Source organism: Chionomys nivalis, chromosome X, assembly GCF_950005125.1.
Source record: "Chionomys nivalis chromosome X, mChiNiv1.1, whole genome shotgun sequence".
Classification (NCBI taxonomy): Eukaryota; Metazoa; Chordata; class Mammalia; order Rodentia; family Cricetidae; genus Chionomys; species Chionomys nivalis.
In genome coordinates this window covers 94269158-94293629 of record NC_080112.1, presented here as the reverse complement: position 1 = coordinate 94293629, position 24472 = coordinate 94269158, and the positions used below count along the sequence as shown (strand labels likewise).

Genomic DNA, 24472 nt, shown 5'->3' with positions numbered 1-24472 from the left:
TAAAGGCGTGCGCCATCAATGCACAGCAAGATTTCATTTCTTGGACTTCAGTATTTCCCTACTTTTAATTTATCTGTAAATGATCCTGAGGCCACTGAAGAATAGAAAGTCCCTTCTTAAACTCTAGCATGTGATAAAGATAGAATCATGTGTATGCTTATTGTAAAGTATGTTGTGGCCCTGTTAACCAGGGGAAAACTTTCTGCCCTTTGACTTAATCATTTTCCAATTTTCCCTGTTTCATTGTTTGGTTATAAAGTTGAGTGAGAGTAGATTTTAAAAGAGTCTCAAAGTCAAACATTCACATTTCATTAATTTTATTTGCTATGTACAAAGCTAACACCATCCTTTACTTATGTAGGAGGTGATAATGACAACAGCTCAGATTATACTGGTTATGCTTTGCTTGTGTGGGCACAGTTTATATAGTACCCAAAGAAGTGCAATCACCCGGAAGGGAGTGCTTCGTGTCCACGTAACTGAGTGTGTTCTAGGCAACTGCTAATTAAAATAGATCGCTTCAAACAGCAGATAGTATGGGCAAAGTATACCTCATGGGCAACTCAGACTGTGCCTTGGGTCTGCTAACAGTGGTGTGTGCTGGATTTTTATGAGATTTTGGGGGAAAAAAACTTACAAATAGTTTAATAGGCTACCTGTGAGAGAGTAGTTGGATGGCCGGCCATTTTCATTGGAAAGTCTTGAACAGCCTCAGAATGCAAGGGGCCAACTCACTGCAGCCTCACTTTGCCACCCTGCATAGATCTGGGTGGCATTTGGAGTAATCAGGGACTTCTGAGAAATGGGGACATGAGGTTTACCTTTTTATTCCTGGAGTTAAAAGCAAAACTGACAGTTCCATGTCTATTCATCCCTCTGCCCTAAGCCAAGAAGAGAAGTGATTCTCATTTCCTACTGAGAACTTGGTCACGTTTACTGCATCCTTTGTTCTACTTTGGACCAGACCAAGTTGTCCATCTCTTTGGCTGTGGAGAGATCCAGTCAGGAGACAGTGGTTTGTCTAGGACCAAATGCTGGTATTTCAGCTTTTCCTAGTCAAGACGGGGCATTAACAAACTCTAGAAGGAATCACAGCTCAGTTCTGGCTATAGGCTGGCTCCTCATCTCAATCCTACTGCCTGCCTAGATACAGCAGGCTGCCTTAAGTAGGCAGGACTAGCCCTAGGCAGACCTGAGCTGTCTGTAATGTTTAGCCAGAGCCATACTTTTAGGGTGGAAAGCCTGAGTTCTAGTTTAAGTCAAATAATGTGTGGTGACATCTCATCATAAAGAAATAGCTGTGATAAAGAGCTTCCTGGTCAAGGCAGTCTTTGAAAATGGCGGTCCAGCACATCTTTCTGAGGTAACCATGGATAATCACACACATGTCCAAATGGAACATTAGCACCAGATTGATGAACATAGAGCTGCGAATCCTAGCACAGTGGGCTCATCTGTTGGGCCTGAGGGTTGGGATGCCCAGTGTCCAGTAGTCCAGTCCAAATGAGACTCTGATGTACAACTTGACAGGCAAATGGGTTCAGGCCTTCCTTTCTCAGACAGCCCGGATTTGTGAGGTGACTGTTGTGAGGGGGTAGGGAGGGCAGGGGCCGTATGATGGACAACACCCTACAGGTGTTTCATGCACACCTGGCAGCGGCTCACCCTGGTGTGGAGCTGCCCGGTTTTCAGTGTCTCCGAAACAGGCTCTTCCCGGAACTGCCGTCTCTCCTCCACTGCAGTCAGCCAGAAACTGTACTTGTTGGCAAAGTAGTGGCAGGTGCCACGGGCACCGCTGCACTCAATGAAAGGAGTGGCCCGGAAGTCCTCAAGGCAGGAGCCAGGGGAGACAAGGGACTGGCCTCCGCCCTCAGCCCCGGCAGCCGTGTGCTGAAACAGAAGGAAGGGGACCGTGGGGGCGGTGCCAGAACTCAGAGTGGACGAACCTCACGTCCTGTTGTTAAAGGACTGCGTATGTGCTGCATCTCAGAAGTCTGGACCCTGAAATCACTCAGCTTCTAGGCGGCATGTTGAACCTGGGCTTTGGGAGCAGGTACTGGCCATCCTCCCTGAGGGAGCTGTGGGATGAGCCTCCCGCTCCTGGCTCCTTTGTACCCTCCTAACCATGCTGCGTGGCCAGTGGTCACCTTTCACCTAGTGTTTTCCCATCTGTTCCTATCACACAGGCTTCCCAGCTGTGTGAGATCTGCCTTCCTTAACTCCCGTGTTCCACAGATATGTGTACCTTGACAATTTTTAAATTATAGTTATTTATTTTATGTGCAGGTTGGTTCTGGAATCAAACATTGGCTTAGTGACAAGTGCAGATTATAATGTGTTATATTCTTCCTTTGATAGTGACAAAATGGAAGAACACACAGAATAAGGCCTTGGCTTGCGACTCATCCATGTTCTCAGTCCAGAACACCAGGTTCAAATTGCTCTCCTTCCCCCACAACCACAAGGGGTTGAAATTCCCATCTTCATCTTTCTTTATGTTGAATTCTAAGTGACCCTGGAGCCTGAGATCCATGGGAAAGCCTGCCCTGAGCACTTCTCTCCCACCATCTACCTCTGTCTTCACTCGGGGACAGAATGGTTCAAGGCCTTACCATGAGGAAGGAGTAACCGATCCAGAGGCTGCGCCAGCCCAAAGGGCATTGTGGGATGGTGATGTCTTGGCTGTGCACAGCAATGGCTTGCGAGGGTGCCTCACAAACAGAGCAGCGGCTGATGTACTGGGGAATCTGGCTCTGACCCACGGGCATCATGGGAATGGGGGCAGTCGTGGAGAGCCAGTAGGACTTATCATTGCGTCTGGCGTAGTGGCACACTTCATTGATGTTGCAATAGATGAATGGCATGGTGCTGAATCGGGGCAGGCAGGAGCCAGCAAACCCTGGGAAGAGAAGGACAAGGATCGGCTAAGTGGTGGCCAAAGGGCAGGGGCACAAGGCCTGAGTAGCTGACGATGTGACTTTCCACCTAAATGCTTTCCCAGAGCACGACAGCTCTCTCCTACAGTCGGGTGACTCCGGTCTGTACTGGAGCCTGAGGATCAAATCATTTCATAAATATACCAGGGGAGTTGAATAATGATGAGAATCTCTTGATAAAGTGAATAATCACTCCCTAATTAATCTGCTTTGTCAAACTAATATTTAATAGATGGAATTCACATTTAAGAGTTAGCCCACCTGCTGCTAATGCAATTAATCCTGGAGTAATCACCTAATCACCGCTGCTCTGCGGGGCACGCTACTATTGTTATAACTAATCGCTGATACTTAATGGAGGCTTAAATACATTTTACATTATTTGATTCATGAATTCCTTACACCACTCTATGTGACACGTACTAGAAATAGTTCAGCCCCATTAAGGGAGGATAAAAGCTTGGAGAGGTTGGATAATTTAGCTAGGGTATGTAGCTTTGAAGTGGTAGGACTTTGAGTCAAATTCCTTTTGACCCCAGAACTGGTGCTTGTGGCTGACTTCACAACCACAGGTCTAAAGGGCTGGGAAACGTAAGAGGTCAGTTCTCAGTTCTTGCAGGGACAGGTAACAAGGACTGGATGTCAGAGCCAGTACTTACCCAGGTCCTGGTTATGGGCTTTCTCCTGCCCCTCCACGAACAGTAAGCTGTAACCCACCCACAGCTGGCTCATCCCGATGGGGCATAGCGGCACCTGTTCTGACTGACTGTGTTTGACCAGTGTGTAGCCCACTTGCACACTGTGCCCTGGCATTCCAGGCCTCCCAAAGGGACCCTGCTGCCCTGGAGCACCTGAGAAGAAAAGAACATACAAGTAAGTATGGCACAGATGACAGTGACACTAGCCACTCTTGGTCCTAAACATTGTGTAAGGCACATCATATATATGTACCAAGCCACATGATCCTGGTGTTCCCAGGAGCTGGCACTGTTATCAGCCTACTCTTCAGATAGGGAAACTGAGCCCTGAGCTGCCATAGGTACAAGATCAGCAAGCTAGGACGCCAACTCACGTGTGTCCAGATACACAGTTCCCGTTTTTAAAGAGTACACCATTGTCCCTTTCTAGCCACTTGGCCTTGGATTCTAAGAGTGAGACTAGTGGAAACCCTCTCATGCACAGCCTTGAAGTCTCTCCCAGGACATAACTAGCTGCCGAATCAGACGCATTATAAATAACATTAGCTTTAGAAGCATAAAGCTTCATTCCCCTCTCTTGGCCATGAACTGCAATGTTTTGCTACTGAACCTCGGAAGTATTCTCTACCAAGGACAACAAATCGTTTGTCCTTGGTAGAAAAGATAAGTAGTAAAACAATGGGCAGACATAACTCATCTCCAACAGTACTGCTTGATCTACCTCTCCATCCATGTCAGAGTAAGACAAAAAGACATGAAAAGCAAAGCCAGGAAGATCAGGAGTTTGAAGCGAGCCTGGGTTACATAATGAGTTTGAGGGCAAACAGGGCTATGCAGCAAGACACTGCTCCATAACAAAGCTGGAGAACCCAGGCAAGGATTTGACGAAGATTTGCAAGAGTTTGTTGCCTTCCTGAGTGCTGCAGGACTTTCTTTCATAGACTGGAGGCTGTGCACTCTGCAGGGTAGAAGGGCAATGCAGTGCTCCGGATAACAAATGGCCCTCATAGGCTTATACAGTTGACTGCCTAGTCACCAGGGAGTGGCACTATTTGAGGAAGATAAGGAGGTGTGGCCTGGTTGCAGAAAGTCTGTCTCTGAGGGTGAGTTTCAAAAGCTTAAACCCAGCTGAGGGTTTCCCTCCTTCCCTCCCTCCCTCCCTCCCTCCCTCCCTCCCTCCCTCCCTCCCTCCCTCCCCCCCCCCCTCTTTCTCCTATGAAGGAAGTGTGTCTCTAAGGGTGGGTTTCAAAAGCTTAAACCCAGCCGAGGGTTTCTTTCTCTCTCTCTCTCAGATCAGGGTATAGCTCTCAGCTGCTGCTCCAGTTCTTACCCTTCCACTACCATGCTCAGTCCATGACTATAATGAACTAACACTCTGAAACAGTAAGCAAGCCCCCAGTTAAATGCTTTCTTTTGTAACCATTGTCTTGGTCATGGTGTCTTTGCACAGCAATAGAACATCAAGGTAGACAAGAACTCAGCCTGCAAGGCCCCTCACAATGACAAATTCGCCACAGGATTGACTGGGTCTCCAAGTTTTGTTCACCTGACCTTCAAATCCTGGAGGTCCTTGTAGTCCAGGGAGACCAGGATCACCTAGGATTCCAGGTGAGCCTGGAAGCCCACTGGGTCCATCCTTGCCAGGGATGCCAGGTAGACCTTTAGAACCTGTAGGAGAGAAAAATGCACAAGGCAGGGGAGGCTCAGTGTGGAAGTCTAGAGTCTTTCTCCTAAGCCTCATGTGAAGTCCAAGAGAGAGAGATAACTTACCCCCGTTGGAGCAAAGCTAGGACTTAGAAGCCAGGTCTCCTGTCCCCAGCCCTGTGCTTTCTCCACTACTGTGTGCTCTCCTTTGTCACTCAGTGCATCTCTATCTTCAAACAGAACATTAGAGATGGCAAGCTATCCAGGGGAGAGACTCCCATGTTCTCTGAAGACTATTCTACTGGAAGCTTCGCCTCAGTCCCTGGCATCCCTATACCCAAAGAGTCTGAAATGTTCTGATGGAAGTTCCACCCCAAACGCCCTCCTCCATTTCTCCCCAAACCCTGCCACATCTCAGAAAGCTCACCAAATGATGACCCCTCCCCAGAGATGCTCAAGACCACTTCCGCGGGGTATTTAAAGTGTCCCTCAAAAAACAGACTGTAGTTTTTCAGTCTCTCTTCCCTGGCTTCTCTCTGAGAGGCTGGAAAATCATCCAGGAGCATTTTATCCGTTAAACCTGGGCTTTTTCTAATTCCATTTGATTTGGTCTGATTTGGATTGCTGCATCAGCAGAGAAGCTTATCAGGGTGCAGGAGCTTTTCAAGGACCAGTATAAACACTGCCTCATTGGCTTTCTGGATTTTCCCTTCCCTGGCATGGAGTGTGAGAGTCTTGTGAAGTAGCAAGAGAAAGCTTGATGAAGGTGCCTTCTCATAACTGGGCCAGGGCCTAGAAGATGGCTCAGAGGTTAAGAGCACTGGCTGTTCTTCCAGAGGTCCTGAGTTCAATTTCCAGCAACCACATGGTGGCTCACAACCATCTGTAATGACATCTGATGCCCTCTTCTGGCCTGCAGGTACATATGCAGGGAGAACACTGTACGCATTAAATAAATAAATCTTAGAAAAAGAAAACGGAACTAGGTCAAGCCACAGAATCTTCAGCTTCTTAACCAAGGCCTTTCAGCTTCCCAGGAGCCCCCCTTTTCTAGTGTCATTCTTACCTTGTGGACCCACAGAGCCTTGAGGCCCAGGGTCTCCTGCGAGGCCAGGGATACCATCAATGCCTGGAAGACCCAAAAGTCCTGGAGGAGCCTGAATAGCTTCGGAAATTGGTGTGTGTCCTGGCACACCCTGGGGGCCTGGAAAGCCTGAAGGCAGGTGGGGAAATAGCAGTGTCAGGCTGGGAGCAGAGGAGTGGCACGGATGTCCCTCCCTCTGTCTGCCTCCAGGACAGACCACATAACCCTTGATGACCCTTCTTGGTGGCTTGGTGGGTCCCTGTGGGCAAGGCAGGGAGCAAGTCATACCCAGGTTGACTCCCCATAGCTCAGTATGGAATCTACTAGGTGGAAGGCACTTAGGAAATGTCTGCTACAAATATAGTAGACTGAGACTTGGCTCAGGAATAGAGCAGTTACGCACTTATACACTGGTCATAATGCAGCACCAAAGATGCTGTGGAGATGTATCCAACCCAAAGGGGCACTTGGCATCCCAGCCTAAGAGCCCCACCCAAGTCAGTTACTTTACAAGTAGAATAACTTGTTTACTGATTCATTAAGCGGGTATTTCTTAGGTGCTGACTATATGCCAAAGTCCTGGGAGGTATGAGATTTAGAGCAGTGAGGGACAGATTGTGTGGCTCGGTGATGAAGACGAACAATGCACAATTTGGTCAATACCATTAACCCCATCATGCAAATTTTAAGGAGGACTGTGAAGGAAATGAATAGCGCAGATACAATGGGAGGGAACATGGGGTGATATGGGTAGAGGGGTCTTCTTTAGAGTCGCCAATGGATGCTCATAACCAGAGACTGTTAAGCTGAAACTGTTGAAACATCAGAAGTATCAGAAGGAGCTAAACATTTAAGAAGAGATGGGCAAGAGAGCATCAGGAAACATGTACAGTATTGATGCGAATGTAAACTAGTGCAGGCACCATGGAAATCAATATTGGAGCTCCTCAAAGAACTAGAACTAGATGTGCCCTATGATCCAGCTGCATTGTTCCCAGTAATATACCCACAGGACTCCCAAGGCAGCACACCACTGAGATACCTGCACATCCAGGTTTCTCCCTGTAGTGTTCATAATAGCCAAGGTTTGGGACCAGTCTAAGCATCCACTACCAGATGAATGGACGAAGGAAATACGGCACATACACATGAAGGATTGTTCTTCGGTCATAACGAAAGGAGAAGTGTGCCATATACAAACAAACGGGTACAACTGGAGAGTACCATACTACGTGAGATATGGAGAGACTTACATATATATGACATGAACAGAGGAGGGGACTAATGAGGGAGAAGGGAACTAGTAGGAAGGAGAGAAGGGGGCAACAAGAAGGTCACTGGGAGAATAGTGGAGAGGCCAATGAACAATAAAGGGACAGGCCGGCATGAAGGGAGTTGCCACACATGATTTTATGGGTTATAGTTAGTTCATTTTAATGCCATGAATAGAATGATTTGTTTTTTATTGGCAACTGTATGTGAGAAAATGATTGTTGCTGGGAGGAGGCGTGCTACATGAGAAATGCTGATGGCTTGGACCTCCAGGTAGCTGCAGCGCCTGTGCAAAGTGAGCAGGTATAAGGCATTGTTAGGGGATCTAGCCCTCAGGGACTTCTGATGGGCTGAATGCCTAGGTAGGATTGAGGACAGAGAGAAGGTTGCTTTTCTGAACTGTGAAAACGAGGGTAGGGGTCTAAAAGCCACGCAGAAGTACTCCGGTGTGTGTGTGGGGTTGTCAGTGGCAGAAGCCATGGCAGCAAAGCAATAAGGCCCTTCAGTCCTAGGAGCAGTTGGGGACAGAGGCATCTCCAAAGTAGAGAAACTCCCTCTTGGGTTGGGGAACACGATCCCCAGTTGCTTTTGTGGTGTGGCTGGACAGCATGGCTTCTAAAAGAACCTCAGCCTCATGCCTCACCCCTTCCCTCCACAGCTGGGGCTTGGCCTAGACTCACCTCTTGGCCCAGCCTTCCCCTTCATCCCAGGAAATCCTGGGTCTCCTGGTGGCCCAACTTTGCCAGGAGTCCCCATGAGGCCAGGCTCTCCTTTCATGCCTGGTAAGGGCCAAAGGAAAACAGGTCAGGTGTTGACATGGTGACGAGGGAGACCAGACAGCAAAAAACCCTTCCACGGGTTGTACTTGGGGACCACTGTACTATGCAGTGGTGACTGATGGGTCTTATAGTGGGTGGAACAGACCTACCTTTCAGCCCTAGGTCTCCAGAGAGGCCAGAAAAACCTGGAAGTCCTTGGTTTCCCTTGGGCCCTTGAAGGCCTGGAATTCCAGGGAAGCCAGGCTCTCCAGTGTCACCTTGGTCTGAGGATGGGCCAGGGGGACCTGGAGGTCCTGGAAGGCCTGGGCGGCCTAGGGATAAGATTGGAAAAGAAATGAAGTGTAGGAAGATGGGAAACTGTTGAAAGCCTAGATGCTTAGGTAACCAAAGCCCATTCCTAGTTGAGGGTTTTTTTTTTTTTTCCTGTCTATGGAGTCCCCACGCCCTGGCTTTCTGAAACAACACTTCAGCAAAATGAAGCCAGTTCTAGTCCCTCAGATCTTGGAGGAAGGGAATAAGTTGCGGCCCAGCAGATCCACACATGCTCAGCATCAGGGAAAGGGCTGCATTATATAAAGCATATATGCAAACATCCAAGTCGGGTGGCCACCTCTATTTAGGGCTACTTGTTTTTTACCTCGTTCTCCATCTAGGCCTGGCGGCCCGGGGTCACCAGGCTGTCCTGCTATGACTGAGGGCAAGGAGATGCCTGGGGCTCCAGGGGGACCAGCAGGACCTTGGAGACCTGGGAAACCTACAAAGAATAAATAAAATGGGGCTTGGTGGGCTTCCCATGTTCAGGAGAGGGTAGGGGGAACTCAGAAAATGGAAGCTATTAAGGTAGCTGCAAGACCAGCGGACACCAGCAGAGGGCTCTTCTCTCTTCAGCGGACGTTTCCAAGCGAGTAGACAGCCTTAAATAAGAACGGCTCTTCCTTTCCGGCTGGAGCTTCATTTTATCTGAACAGAGCTGTGGAAATTTCTAGCTCCCCGATTTCACTGATGATGGAAATATTTTAGGCTGCTTTTTCTCCAAATCATAAACAAAAGAAGGCATGGCCAAGCAGCTGGATTTTACATTTCCCAAGTGTTGTTATTAAACATACCGGTTCATGGAACAAAATTTCCCAACAGCTGTCTGATGCTGCCAAAGAGTTATGGCTACTGTATGACCCAACCCAGACCATCCAGAACGGAGGCAGCAAGAGTACTATGGATCCCCCTTGTCTGTGTATCCTTGGTTTCTGGTCTATCTCCTGGCACTTCTAGGCAAACGAACCAAAACAAAATCAAAAAACAAAAACCAATAAAACAAAAACAACAACAACAACAAAATCCCAACCCCCTCCCCCCCAAAAAACACAAAAACCTGTCTTTTATAGGTGTCATAGTGGTGGAATGACTGCTTAGGAGCCTAGGAGCCTGTTGAACACACATCTCTGTAACAGGTATCTGTTCCCCTTTGGTCAAAGTGAATAATTATATAATAGAGTATTTACAAAATACTCTGCTCAGCTGGGCAGTGGTGACGCATGCCTTTAATCCCAGAACTCAAGGGGGAGGGCAAGGCAGAGGCAGGTGGATCTCTGTGAGTTTGAGGCCAGCCTGGTCTACAAGAGCTAGTTCCAGAACAGGCACCAAAGCTACAGAGAAACCGTGTCTCAGGGGAAAAAAAAACCAAAAAACAAAAAACAAACAAACAAAAAAAATCAACAAAAAACAAAAACAAAAAATCCAAAATCCTCTGCTCAGACTCCCATACTACTTTACATGTTTTTGACTTGTGGAATGATTTCTACCATAAGTTAAAAAACAAAACCTTTCATCAGATGACAACATATTTATTTAATACATGTGAAATACACATATGGCAGTGTTGTTGGGGAAAGTTCAAAACTACCGACACATGTGCGGAAGTTCCTGCTGCCCAGTAGGCATGGAACAGATGTATTAATTGGCACAGGCTAATGGAGAGTCAACTAAGAAAATTCAGTGTGTCTGCTCTATGAAATCTGTTGGTTGAGATTCTCTTTGTGCATGTGAGAGAAGAAAAATCCAAAAATATTAGCGCTCATTTTCCTATCATATATCTACCTTTAAAAGAAACTGGGAAATCCATGTAAACTTGTAAAGAGAGATGGTAGACTAGCTGAAGCAGGCCTTTAAAAATAGCTCATTAATGTGCTGAATCACAAAGAAAACTGGAGATGAGAAGGTTGATTTAGGGAACAGGCTTTGGTTAATTTTAGGTCCTGGACAAGTGGAAAACACACGAGTAAGCACAAAAAAAATTACATGTTGCTACTGGTACATTGTCAACTGTGTCACGATGACTCTCTGAAGTACTTCTCGTTTTAATTAAGGTAAGGATCTGAAAAGAAAGATATAGTGCATGCTTTTTCCGGGAAAGAGAGCTTCAGACGTGCATTTTATATCAGCCGAAATTATGCAGAGACGACAAGGAAAATACCATAAAAGCACATGTAAATGAAATAAGCGCAAGCAGCCCACAGATTCTGAGTCCCCCATGTCAGTTTTGTGAAGACTTGCCTGCTCTTTACCTGCTTTTTGACTTTATAGTTGTACTAATAGGTCATCAAACGCTAAATAAATATACTACTGCCCTAAAGTAGTGTCCAAAACTCATATTGGTAACAACTTACCATTATTGTGTGTGCTCAGGGTGGTGTGCAACAGGGCATGAGTGGAGCTCAGAGGACAGCTCTGTGGAGTTGGGTCTCTCCGTCAGCCTTAACTTTGGTTCCAGGGCTGAAACGCGGTTGTCAGGCTTGTAGCTTAGGTGCCTTTACCCACTGAGCCATCTTGTAAGCCCTCGTATGTATTTTTTATGAAAGCTATAATGTTCTAAATGAGAAGCTGCAAGTATAAGATGACTGTTTTGCTAACTGATTACAAAGCCAAAGCCTGAGAAACTCTAAATACATAAGTGTAGGCTCGAAGGATTCAGTTGCAAGTATGAAAACAACAGTATAATTGCGACTCATTTAGCTAAAGGTATTGTGAGCCCAGGGAATGGAGTGTTCTTGGGCTGAGTCTGTTTTACTTCCATGAGCAAATGACAGACAGTTTTGTCTGTGGGTACAATACATGTGTTATTCTTTTTAAACAAATTGGTTCAATAAAGAATAATCCAGGTATGATGAACACATCTGCTCTCCATTGGAGATGTAATTATCTTGTTAATTATCTGTGTAGCCCCCACAGATTTCACCCCCTCCTCTCAGAGACAATCATTCCCGAATTCTGTGTTCACATCCTTCCTTTTCATCATAATTTGTTCATGAATATTTGTATCCCTAAACAGTATGTTGGTTGTTTTGCTTATTTTTGAACGTCTAATGACAGAAGCACACCAAATGTATTCCTTTGTGACGTGCCGCTACTCATAATTATGTTTCTATAATATATCCATCTTGATGTATGCTGTTTTCTGCAATTGTAATTATGATTTCATGTCGGCTAAAGTAAATGAATAATTTGATAACCAGAAATTCACAGTCAAGATTTACAAATAGAAGAAGAAATGCCATATGCTTCCCTCCAGTCCCATCTTCTCTATGTCCTGGGGAAAAAAAGCCACAATAACTCTGCAGGTTCAAACCCTGCTTTGAGCCCCTTCCCCTGGAGAAACTCCTGACTTCCCCAGAAGGACAAGTTTATCCTGACCAATGGAAAGATTAAACACAAAAACAACAGCTGCCCCAATTCCAAGTGCAGCAGGAAATGCATTAATACATGAATCTAGTGGAAAGTGTGGTGAGATCTAAGGCCCCAAATATACTGCAGATATCACTTCCCAAGTAGCATGTAATAGCATAGTACCCTGGGGTTTCGGGGCATCTGCAGGACACTGACATAGGTTCTTGGACACACATTGCCCTACTGTTGCTAGAATCCTCAGAAAAACCCCTGTGAGACAGTTCTGTTGTTATGTCCATTTCACAGAAAGGCATGTAACATCATTGCTCAGGATCATACAGCTTAGTGAAAGGGAGAACTGAAATTTGAACCTAACGGTCATCCTCTAAGTCATGAGGCTATACTGCATTCATTTCCTGCTTCCTGTAAGTGGGAGTCAGTATGGATTTCCAGAACACGGCTGAGGAAACGGAAGAATGGAAATTTGCTGTTACTTTCTGAGAGGGACACGCAGAAAGCAGTGTGGGGAGCTGAGATCAGGGTGGAATTTGGTTTATGAGACTATAACTGAAGGCTGGGCAGTGCTGGTGCATGCATGCTTTTAGTCCTAGCCCTTGGGAGGCAGAGGCAGGTGGATCTCTGTGAGTTCGAGACCAGCCTGGTCTACAGAGGGAGATCCAGCACAGCCAGGGCTACACAGGGAAATCAAAAAAAAGAAAGAGAAAGAGGAGAGAGAGAGAGAGAGAGAGAGAGAGAGAGAGAGAGAGAGAGAGAGAGAGAGAGAGAAGGAGGAGGAGGAGGAGGAGGAGGAGGAAGAAAGAAAGAAAGAAAGAAAGAAAGAAAGAAAGAAAGAAAGAAAGAAAGAAAGAAAGAAAGAAAGAGAGTAACCCATCCTGATAGAGTAGAGACTGTGGGCCTGGCCTCAGGAGGCCCTTCTCTGTCTTGGGTTTCTTCTGCCAGTTGGTGCCTTCCATCCTCAAAGAGCATTCAGGAAATTGTAGTTAGGATCTCACTAGATATACAAACTCTGTTTCTTCGCAGCATTTATCCTGGCTCTAGACAGGTGTGAAAAAGGAGGTCCAGAGCTTCATCAGAAAGAGCCAGGGAACTGGGGGTTAGAGGGCACTTAGAAGAGTGTTTCCCAGCATTCTTTACTGGGAAGCCATAGGAATAGCCCATCATCCTTTTCTTAGTTGTCATATAAGGGTTCTTAGACGTTCAAAGATGTACAGGCAAGCACAATTCATCCCGGTGAACCACGTGGCCCTGATATACACCAAACCCTGGTCCTCTGCCAACACCTCATTCAGTTTCTACAAGGTCTGACTTGGGCTAACATACCTCGGTCACCTTTTTTTCCCCTTGAACCTTGTTTTCCTGGATCTCCGATGATGATTCCTGGTATTCCCCTTTCCCCTTTGGGACCAGGCAGGCCGGCAGGCCCAGGAACACCGGTGATGCTGGCTCCTAGGAAGAAATGCAGAGGGAGGGGACAGAGCTCAGGGGGGAGAGAGCCCTTAGGTTGTCATAGTTGACTTCCCTGTGACCTGGAAGAAAAGCTCATTCCCACAGAAAGACAAAACATCCTATTTCCCCCTCATATTAAGAACCTCCAATTGAAGACTGATGAGGAGAACCACGATATGGGATATGCTACAGTCATGGCTGACTTCTTCCAGGCATCTAGAAGAGCTTTATGTCCTTAAACTTGACCTTCAGGGCTTTTCTTACCTGGAGTGCCATGGGTACCCTTGGTACCTGGAAGTCCATTCAGTCCATGTAAACCAGGAGGTCCAGAGAATCCTGAGGATAGAAAAGATCAGAAATGGCTCCAGCCATCTTTATCTTTATTGAGGCATTACTCATTACCTTATGGAAGAATAGCCAGTTTCTAGCATACACCTTGTACCTTGGGTTTTTATGATTCTTATAAGGACCACTGCTGCTTTAAGATTAATATGGCAGTTAATTAGCTGTTAGGGTTTGGATCTAAAGTGTCTCCCAAAGGCCCAAGTGTTGAAGGAGGCAGAGCCTTTAGGAAATCAATAGACTACAATGATTCCAACTTTAGAAATGTATTCATTCAATGTGACTCAAAACTTAACTAAGTTACTGAGTGGACAAGAACTTTCATGAAGTGGGGCCTAATTGGAGGAGGTAGCTAACTGGAGGCACGGCAGGAATGGGTCTATTTTGTCCTGGCACTGACTCTTTCTGCTTCTTGATCACCATGAGGTGAGCAGTTTGACTCTGCAATGCACTCCGTAGCATGATATTGTTCCTTACCAAAGTCTAGCTATAGTCAAACCACACGACGACTGAGAACTAAAACATCTAAAATCAAGAGCCAAATCAATAGGTCTTGTTTTTGTTTGTTTGAGTTAGAGTCTCATGTATCCCAGGATGCTTGTAACTCTCCATGTAACCGAGCATGACCTTCAACTTCCCATCTTCTTGCATCCACAACTTGAGTGCAGAGATTATAGGTGTGTGGCACCACTCTGGTTTCCGCAGTGCTGGGGATTGAACCTAGGGCTTTGTATATGCCGGGCAAGCACTCTGCCAATTGAGCTACCCCACAGTGGGTATTTTTAACAGAATGTAGGAGTAGCAATACCAGCACCTTGAGCTATCTTCTCCCAAAAATTGGCTCTAGAAAATTAGAGCAAAGAAAGATAACACATGTTAGGCAATAACTTTTCACTATGGCTTCATATAGTAGTTACGTTGCTCATTTCTGTCATCAGATACTTGACATGGGCAGCTTAAAAAGAGAAAAAGTTTATTTTGGCTGGCAATTTGAGGGTACCATCTATCATGCTGAATAAGACTTGGCAGCAGGAACTTGAGGCAAATGGTTATATTGCATCCATAATCATGAAGTAGATGATAATAAATGCGGGTTCTCTGCTCACTTTCACCTGTTTTATTCAGTCCAGGATTCCAGCCAATGGAATGGAACTTCCTGTAGTTAAAGTGCATTTAACCACCTCCATTAACTCAAATCTAGATCATTCCTTACAGCCATGCTCAGAGGCTAACCTAATCTACATTGTCCCTTAAAAGGTGTCCCCAAAGCTTGTCTCCTAGCTGATTTTAGATCTTACCAAGTTAACACTGTGAACCATTTCACTTGGATATGGTTTTATCATTTTCCCCAAGGTCTGTATTGTGATATAATGAGAGCTGGTGGGATCTTTAAGAAGTAAGGTTTAGTGAAAGTTGGCTTCGTCCCTGGGACTCTCCACAAAGGAATAAGGTAGTTATTATAGACCCTGAGTTCTCATAATTGTGAATTGCTACAGAAGAGAATGACTAGCTCTACCCCTCACTTTGGCCTCCTATTGAATTGTAATTCATTCTCTCTCTCTCTCTCTCTCTCTCTCTCTCTCTCTCTCTCACACACACACACACACACACACACACACACACACATACATACACACACACACACAATCTGCCACGATGGTATCCCCCATAAGGTGACATAGTTACGGTATGGTTCTCCTTAAAGCCAGTGCTATAGCTCTTTGGAATTACTGCCTCAAAAACTATAGCCTTAATCTATTTTCTTTCTAAGTAACCAACAACAGGGAGTTCACTATAGTAATGGAAAACTAATATGCCTTTCTTGTTAATATTTTTCTTTGTAGCTTTCACGTTCTTCTATCCCCATTCATAACTGCTCACCACCCTTCTTCTTTATTCTTTTTCACCAATTAAATATTTATTTATTTAATGTATATGAGATTTTTGCCTGCATGTATGTCTGTGTACTACACAAGTGCCTGGTTCCCATGGAGGTTAGAAGAGGGCATTGGATCACCTCGGACTGGAGTTACGGTTGGTTGTGAGCTACCAGGTGGGTGCTGGGAATCAAACTCAGGTCTTCTGCAGAAAGTCAGTGCTCTTAACCAGTGAGCCAGCTCTCTAGCCCATTCCACATTCTCCTTTTCCTTTAATCCTCAGGTCACACCTCAGTCTAAGGGCGTCAGCCTAGCTGCTCCATTCTAAGATGAAATAGTTGCCATCTGTTGTTGAGGAAAAGACACTCCCTCCCACTTCCTCCTCACAGACACACATACCTTTAGGTCCTATTAAGCCAGAGGGTCCAGGGTGGCCAATTGACCCCAGATGGCCAGGGGAACCTGGGAGGCCTGGGTCTCCTCTCATACCTGAAATCCCTTGAAGTCCTAAATGTGAGTCCAAGGCAGACATTCAGAATAGGGTATATGTCTTGAAGCTCATTATAACTTCTCAGAAGAAAGTTGTCAAGGAGCACACAGTACCTGGGGACCCAGGAAGGCCAGGATCTCCAGCAATACCAACTTTTCCATTATCGCCTTTGTTTCCTGGGTAACCTCTGTCACCAACTAGCCCATCTTTTCCTTTAACACCTATAAGGTCAAGAAAATTGCAGGATGCTTAGGGCCCCATTGCTGGAATTGATATCCTCCACGAGAAAGCCTGAGTAGGAAGGTGAAAGCATTTAGAGATGGCGTGGGAACTTGATTCAATGAAGAAGTGCTTGGAAAGATTCTAGAAACTGTTGTCATGTTGAAAACTGTTTTAGGTGTACACCATGCTAAAGGTCCTTGTCAGTGTACAAATTATTTTGCCTGGGAAAACTGTAAGCATCCCCTGAATGGACGCTGAAGAACTTGGGGGCTGGTCTCCAAAATTCCTTCTAGTCCTCAGTTCTAAAGCACTTGTGAGGTATACACAAAACTATCTCAGCCTTACCTTTAAAACCTAATTCACCGGACTGTCCCTTGGGTCCGGGGCTTCCAGAAATGCCAAGTGTTTGGCCTTGATCTCCTGCAGGTATAAAAAATAATTTTTCAAATGTTCATTTTTTTTTCACCAAAATAATCTTTTCAATCTTTCCTTCCTCAGTTCAGATTCATTGTGGCCAGAGGAGCTTCTTGACAAAACCGCCCACTGGGTAAAGGGACCTAGGATTCTGGCAAGCTACTGGCATGAGATGTTCCTATACAGAACATTGGCAACACATCACTAGGCCTAGTACGTGTGAGAAGATGGTAAGTGGGCCCCGAGATGTGATCAGAATATAACAGTGATTCTTGTAAAGATGGGAACTGTTCCTGCCTTGGGGCCTGTGCTCATCAGCAGAAGAGTTGCCCTGACCTGAAGTTCTTTTATCCTGCTGTTTTGAAAGCAGATGGGTCAAAATAGAAAACCAAAGGAACACTTATTATTTCTTTGCCATAAAAACCCTGGAAAGAGATTTTGGCAGGTACCACTGTTGTGTCTTTGAAGAACAAATGTAGAAGGAGCAGCGGGTTGCATTCCCGCCCTGCTCCTGCATGGCTAGCTTTACACCCAAAATAACAACACACAAATTGTATTCTTTTAAAAACTGCCTGGCCCATTAGTTTCAGCCTCTTATTGGCTAATTCTCACATCTTACTTTAACCCATATTTAGTAATCTGTGTAGCACCACGAGGTGGTGGCTTACCAGGAAGGATCTTAACCTGTGTCCATCTTGGAGAGGAGAGCTATAGTGTCTGCCTGAATCTGCTTCTTTCTCCCAGCATTCTGTTCTGTCTACTCCACCCACCTATGTTCTGACCTATCAGGCCAATCAGTTTCTTTATTAATTAACCAATGAAAGCAACAGATAGACAGATGACCCTCCTCCATCAAACAAAAACTGTGGAAGGTGTTTGGCCAAATGGGAAATGAAGACCAAATTTATTTTCCCTCTAAACACAACTCTGCTCAGCCCTGAGTTATGGATTGGTAGAAAACCTTATGTTGGTCTAGGCAAACACATCAAAAGAGAAAATGTCCCCTACCTTTTAAACCTGGGATACCAGTTGCTCCCAGTGGGCCAGAAGTTCCAGTGCGACCCTGTGAACCCTTCAAGGCAATAGAGGAATCATTATTTCTGCCTACCCCCAGCCATTGCCTGAGAGATGCTGATTACATATTCTGTGTTAGGTGGGACAGGCCTGTAGATGGGAAGGGGCTGAGCCAGGGACAGGCATGCATACTTAGGGTTTATGGGGGGGGATATTCCATCTGTAGATTACTCCTAGTCATGTCATTCATAGCCTACCAGAATCAAAATCTTGGTGAATCAGTGTATGGCTGCATTAACTATTAAGTCTCAGAAAACATAGGACATGAACCCTAGGTGAGGCACTCAGTCTGCTCTGCTGGTAGTCAGCTACCACACTTTGTCCAAAACCCTAGAGTCATGCCACATAACCATTGCTTCCTCCAGGTCTGAGGGAACATGTCTATAATCTCGGCACTCAGGAAACAGAGGCAGGAACTTCACAAGTTCCACACTAGCCTAGTGAGACCCTGCCTCAAAACTGGAAAAACAATAACAGCAGTCTCGCTTTCCTAAGCAGGGCTAGATCTCTGCTGCAGGGCTCCACGAGGAACGAGAGGTTGCCCCGTCACCAGGTAGCAGGCTGTCAGTGCGCAGGTGTGAATCTGCATTTGGATGAGTAGCTTCCATATTCACCTGCGCTCAGTGACAACTTTCTGAAGCAGTGCATCTGGGCAGTGGTTATGTCAGTGGCTCTCAGCTGTTCTCACAGTATCTAGTACAGCTTGAGGGATTTGGAGATAGACCCAGGAAAAAGGCAGTCAGTTAGTGTTTTACACAGGAGACTTGAGTAATGGCCTGGGTTTGTTGGCCCACTACCTTCAATGGCATCCCCTCCATTCTGCCTGCCTTCTTATAGCACACTGCTGTAGATATAGATGTTCCTAATGGCAGTCTCTGCTTATGCCGGGATCCCTTCCTCCCTAAATGCATTCCCACTTTCTTTCTATCCCCCTCCCTCTGAGTTGTCAGGACTTTTCGCCTAGAAGAATTTCTTGGGAGAATATTATAGCCATGCAAGTGTACCCTCTCTACCAGATAAACTAACACTTTTGAAAGACAGTAATTTGTTTGTAGGGAGTACAGGTGTTCTGGGCCCAATTCATCTGATCAGACTCTTATTTATGTAGAACATTCCACGCGTTTGACACAATGTTAAGGCCTTTGCATGTCTCCTCTCATTTAATCTTCATACTGTCTGATATAAGTTTGTTATGAGTCTACTATTTTTAATGGATGAAAAAATAAAGTTCAGTGAAGTTAATTAAGCAAGATACACAGGATCACAGAGCAAATGAGTGATGGAGCCTACTGACATTCAAATTCAAGGCCATCTGTCAAACCTTCTCTAGTTTACTCGGTCTTATTTATATTTTTAAATTTGTGTGTGGGTGTGTTTGACAGAGAGAGAGAGAGAGACAGAGAGAGAGAGACAGAGAGAGAGACAGAGAGAGAGACAGAGAGAGAGACAGAGAATACCACTACCATGCTACCATGTGTGCAAGTGTCCATGGAGGCCAAAAGAATGCTTTGGATTCCCTAGAGCTGTGCTTCATAGGAAGTTGTAAGCCATCCAAATAGAACAGCAAGTATGTTTAACCACTGAGGCATCTCTACAGCCCCTACCCCACCTCTTTGCTACAAGGGGCCAGTAATGGGAACAAAACCCCAGAGGTTATCTTGAGGGTAAGGGTTGGGAAGTAGGCTAAAATCAGAAAAATGGGAACCTGGGGCCTGTGCCTATGCAGTGAAGGTTCTTTTGTGGTGAAGAGACAGGAATCTGGATAAACTTACACTTTTTCCTGGCAATCCTGGGAAACCTGTGATCCCCAGGGACCCCCTCAGGCCAGGTAATCCGCTTCTTCCCACAGATCCGGGGGCACCTTGCTTCCCACTGAGTCCTTTGATGATACTGGACTGGCCAGGAGCTCCAGGTGGACCTGGTAACCCTGGGATGCCAGACTCTCCTTTTTCACCTGGGAAAGAAGCAAAATCTATTAGAAAAAAGCTAGAGGCAACAAAAATATCTGTCTTTCTAGGTGCAGGTGCCCAAAGCCATATACCAAGTGTATTCTCAGGTGAAGGGGAAGCTAGTTTGTGGGGGTAGGGAAGTGCCATTGATGTCACTCCAGCTTTAGCATTGGGCAAGCAGCTCAATATCCATGCCTCTCTTTCTACCAGTTTCTTTCTGGGGTACCACAGACTCAGCAAAAGTGAAGGTAGCCTCCTTGAACCCCATGTTGCCTCCCATATTGCTGTTCTTGGGGGTAAACTTTGCTTTTCATGGTGAGGAAGCCTAAGATAGCTATAAATCCTTTCTTGAGAATTACTCCTGAACATCCTGCCTCAGCACCTCTGGGCCCAGGAAATCCAATTGATCCAGCAGAACCTCTAGAGCCCTTTTCTCCTTTGAACCAAAGGTTCAGCATTGGAGGTCTTGGACTGGTTGCGCCAACTGACCCTGGATCCCCTCTGTCTCCTGAAGGAAGGAAGATCAGGTGGTCAGGATGAGAGAGACAGTTTACACACAAAGTCACACTGGGTTTGATGTTTCATATTGTTTCTTACCACACTACCCACCCCCAGCCCAGTTTCTAGGCCTTTCTGTCCTCTTCCCTATCCTGTCATTGAACTTGACATTTCTGTGTATGCTTTCTCTTTCTCCAACCCCAAAGTCATCAGTAACTTTAAACCCTACTCAAAATTCTCCATTTTGGTTTGAATAAGTGTCCCCCAAAAATCTGGGTAGTAATGGCTTGATTCTCAGCTATTGACTTCTTATGGAGGTGAAAGAGCCTTTGATGCATGGGGTGGAGTGGGGGAAGTCAAATTAGTGGGTACAGGTTCTTGAAGGGGATGATGGGACTCTCTTTCTTATCACTTCCTCAGTTTTGCTTCCCAGCTGCCATGAAATAAGCTCTGCTCCATGATGTACGGTGATATCGCAGGCCCAGAGGCAACAAGGTCAACTGACCACAGCTGGAACCCTCGGAAACTAAGATCTAAAGTTAGCCCTTGCCGTCTTACAAGCTCTTGATGCTAGGTATTTTTTTTCAGTACTCAAAAGCTGACTAACATAGTCCATAACACGTAGTGTTGACTCTGAAGTGAATAGGATTTTGGTTTCAAAGGACTTAATTAAGAAGTTCAAGTTTTTGTTCAATATAGAGTTGACATTTATCACACGAATGGCAAAGGTGACAAGCAAAATACACTTTGAAAACCAAAGTGCTTGCTTTGGAATCTCTCTCTGTCGCTTCTCTTTCTGTCTAATACACCCACCCATCCATCCACCCCCCACACACCCTCTCACCTTTTTCACCTGGAGTACCAGCCTGTCCAGGTTGTCCCACCTTTCCAAATGAACCAGAAGATCCCTTTAATCCATCAGCTCCAGGGATACCGGGAAGGCCAGGTAAGCCAGGAAATCCTGCTGGCCCAGAGGAACCCTTTTCACCTGTTGAAAAGCAAGCCTTTCTTTATCATGTCTGCAGTACATACAAGGAGACAAAGGGGGGGGGGCAGAAAAAGCTCTAACTACTTGTCCAGTGTCACAGAGCTAAGAAGTTGCAGAGAAGGGATTTGAACACAGGTTTCTCTAACTCTAAAGTATAGTTTTTTTTTTTCCAAACTGGTTAGTTATTACCCATTCAAGGACTCTCTGAACAAGCACACAGCACTAAGCATGAGAAAAAAAAGTGATAATGTGGGTTGTTTTACGTCATTAAGTTCAGAGCACGTGTCACCCCCCCAAACCCCCATCCCCCCAAAAAAACAAACAAAAACCCTCACCTGGGTCCAGGAGGCAAGGAGAGGCAAAGAGCTAAGCACACCCTTGCCCCTTTGTGCTAACCAGTTGCGTGTCCTGCCCTGAGACTAGCCATTTTCTCCTGTTTAAAAGAGAGATGCCACACACCTAACCCCTGCAATGACAATAAGAAGTGAGGGCTGTCAGGCTCCTGGGTCTGGTGTCATGCAGAGTGATCTAGATGCATCTGTTATTGCCCTGGTCCTTGCTGGGCATGTCGATCACCCCACTGTTCCTCACAGCAAGTAGTTTGAGGAGCTCACATTAGCTGACTGTCTTCCTTTAGTACCAGTCTGGTTTAAAGATCTTGCTACAGAAAGCCCTGCCTACCTTCTGCTCCTGGATAGAGAGGAGGGAACACTTTGGGTAGCTCAGAGTGAATGCTCCATTTAGGGAGCCCCTGCCCACTTCACTGATCTTCCCATTTTACTTCACTTACCCTTTTGACCTGGGAGGCCTGGCAACCCAGTGACTCCTGGCAAACCCAGGCTTCCCAGGAAGCCAGCTGACCCTTGAGAACCAGGAAGGCCTTTGATCCCGGGTAGACCTCGTTTTCCGGTTGACCCAGGTTGACCTATGTCTCCTCTTTGGCCCTTCTTGCCAGGCTTCCCTGAATGGAGAGAACATAGGTCAGCTAGTAAGCGAGATTCTGGTCAGATCTGGGCCACCGCTTAGCTTATTCCCATTGGTTCTGATTGGCTGGCTTGTCGAGCTTTGCCCGTGGTCCTTTAACAATACCCAGTGAGAGCTGTCAGCTAGCTGAGTGCCACGTTGGTGAGAGCATCCGTACCTACCACCCAGCGCACCACACTTAAATACATATTGCTTCAAGCATGGCACAGTGGTGGGCAGGAAAAGCAACCCCTTTGAGACTATAACTACTTCCTTTATGAATGTGGTTTACACGGGAGCCTTTGAATCGAGCTCTGGGAAGCCAGGGTGGCAGCTGGGCTCCAGTTTCTCGGCACTTGCACCCCCGAATCAAGTTACAATGGTTGTTTCCTGAACCAATTCACGAAGCAGAGGGTAAAGATGAGCTGTTGTTCTAACTTCCCAGGGAGTCTTGGATACAGGGTTGCCCTTTTAATCCCTCAAGCAAGCGGTTAAATCAGCCAGTTCCTTGGCATTAGGTTTGAAAGGCCCCCTAGTGCCAAGTACTGTAGAGACCTGCAAGGCCCATTTGATCTCCTGGGTACTCTGAGTCGCCTTTCACCACACTCTTTAAGTTGGTCAATGGGATTAACCTCCTGAGCTGCTGCCAAAGTGGAATGTCCAGGTACAAAGCAAAGAAATTAAAAGAAAAAAAAACCCCAAAGGATTAAATCAATGAAGACAGAAGTATTTGGGCTCCCAAGGACCTAAATGAATGGCTGACTTAGCTTTCCATGAAATGAAAAGCGTCAAGTAGCTGTGAGCCCCAGGATTCCAATGGGAAGCTGGGAAGAGAGCTCTTTAACAAGAGAGAGGAATACAATGGGAGCCAGTGCTCTAGCAGGGTTCAGGGATCCCTGGCCCTGTAAGCAAGGCCATGTTAGAGTGGCTAATCAGATAATTCCCCAGTGGGGAGTCTTAGTCGGTGAGCTTGTGAGTTGTTTTTCCTTCTTCTTCTTCTTCTTCTTCTTCTTCATGTCAGCATCTTATACGAAGACCCCAGAAACAGAAGGACAAAGGAGATAAAGTGGATATTAATGGCTCTGCCAATAACTCAGCTTCAGCCGCTTAGTCTAGCAGACAGAGTGAGGATGATGGTATAGAATTCCTTAGTACTGAGTGAAAGCCACTGTTAGCCTACGGATTCTCAGAGGTCTGTTCTTCTGACAGGCAAGCCACTGTGGGGTGGGAGGAGTTCAGCTTCAGATTCTTTGTAGCTCAAAGCAGGTTCGCCATAGCCCCAGTGACTGTACAACACAACTCAACACAGGGTGGTTTTAAAAAAAAATAGAGAAAGGCCAGAGGCAGGCCCAAGCATCAAAAGGGGGCAGGAGGCCATGGAGGACAGAAATGACAGAGATTTGTTGTCATAACTCAGAAGCTAAACCATAACAATGCCTTCTGCCTGGCACAGCCAGGGTAACTTGGGATTTGACACTTGAGAGATTAGGAAAAGTCAAATCTCCTAGATTCTGATCATGTCACACTGCCACTATTAGTCCCCAAGATGCTTGAGCCTAAGTAAAGCCTAGCTAAAGTTGGTCAAGTTGGGGGTTCTTCCTCCAGTGGACCTACCTGAGATGCCAGGAAGGCCTGGTGCTCCTTGGAGTCCAGATGTGCCCTTGACGCCAAATGCATCACTAGACCCTGAGGGTCCTGGCTCTCCTGGTGGTCCTGATGTTCCAGGGTTGCCCCTCTCACCTTTGGGGCCTTGCATACCAGACTTCCCAGTCAAACCTAATGAAAAAAAAAGAGGGGGCAGATGTTTATAGGCTGGATCACAGGGAGGCACTGGGTCACCAAACCATCTTCCAATGGAAGTTTTAGCCCAGGATTCAGCTCAGGTGAATTGTCCTCTATTGTCAGCAGCTTTGGAAAAAATTGACTATTGGTTACAGCTACTCCTGGAATCACTAGGATAGGAAAATAGACTCCAACCACATAAGGAAAATCCCCCCTTACAGAGAGACAGAATAGAATGTCATTTCAGCTTCCCAATTAATTATTTCAGATTCAGCCATGCATTCCATGCTTGTATTCATGCAAAGACAGCAGTTATTATAAAGCTTTCTGTTC

The 24472-nt window shown here is 46.0% G+C and overlaps 1 protein-coding gene across 1 annotated transcript in view; it reads right to left on the bottom strand.

The window, feature by feature from the left end:
* Nucleotides 1–406: 406 nt before the first annotated feature.
* Nucleotides 407–24472, bottom strand: part of Col4a6 (collagen type IV alpha 6 chain) — a 315976-nt gene continuing 291910 nt past the window's right edge. The window contains exons 27-45 of the mRNA XM_057759972.1: nucleotides 23972–24133; nucleotides 22185–22355; nucleotides 21251–21394; nucleotides 20291–20416; nucleotides 19732–19913; nucleotides 17894–17957; nucleotides 16817–16891; nucleotides 16363–16470; nucleotides 16159–16266; nucleotides 13805–13876; nucleotides 13415–13540; nucleotides 9051–9167; nucleotides 8563–8724; nucleotides 8315–8413; nucleotides 6345–6491; nucleotides 5186–5302; nucleotides 3596–3787; nucleotides 2613–2899; nucleotides 407–1890 (exon numbers count right to left, since the gene is read on the bottom strand). Of these exons, the coding sequence (XP_057615955.1) occupies nucleotides 1630–1890; nucleotides 2613–2899; nucleotides 3596–3787; nucleotides 5186–5302; nucleotides 6345–6491; nucleotides 8315–8413; nucleotides 8563–8724; nucleotides 9051–9167; nucleotides 13415–13540; nucleotides 13805–13876; nucleotides 16159–16266; nucleotides 16363–16470; nucleotides 16817–16891; nucleotides 17894–17957; nucleotides 19732–19913; nucleotides 20291–20416; nucleotides 21251–21394; nucleotides 22185–22355; nucleotides 23972–24133 (2720 nt within the window). The 3' untranslated portion in view covers nucleotides 407–1629. The remainder of the gene's footprint in view (nucleotides 1891–2612; nucleotides 2900–3595; nucleotides 3788–5185; nucleotides 5303–6344; nucleotides 6492–8314; nucleotides 8414–8562; nucleotides 8725–9050; nucleotides 9168–13414; nucleotides 13541–13804; nucleotides 13877–16158; nucleotides 16267–16362; nucleotides 16471–16816; nucleotides 16892–17893; nucleotides 17958–19731; nucleotides 19914–20290; nucleotides 20417–21250; nucleotides 21395–22184; nucleotides 22356–23971; nucleotides 24134–24472) is intronic.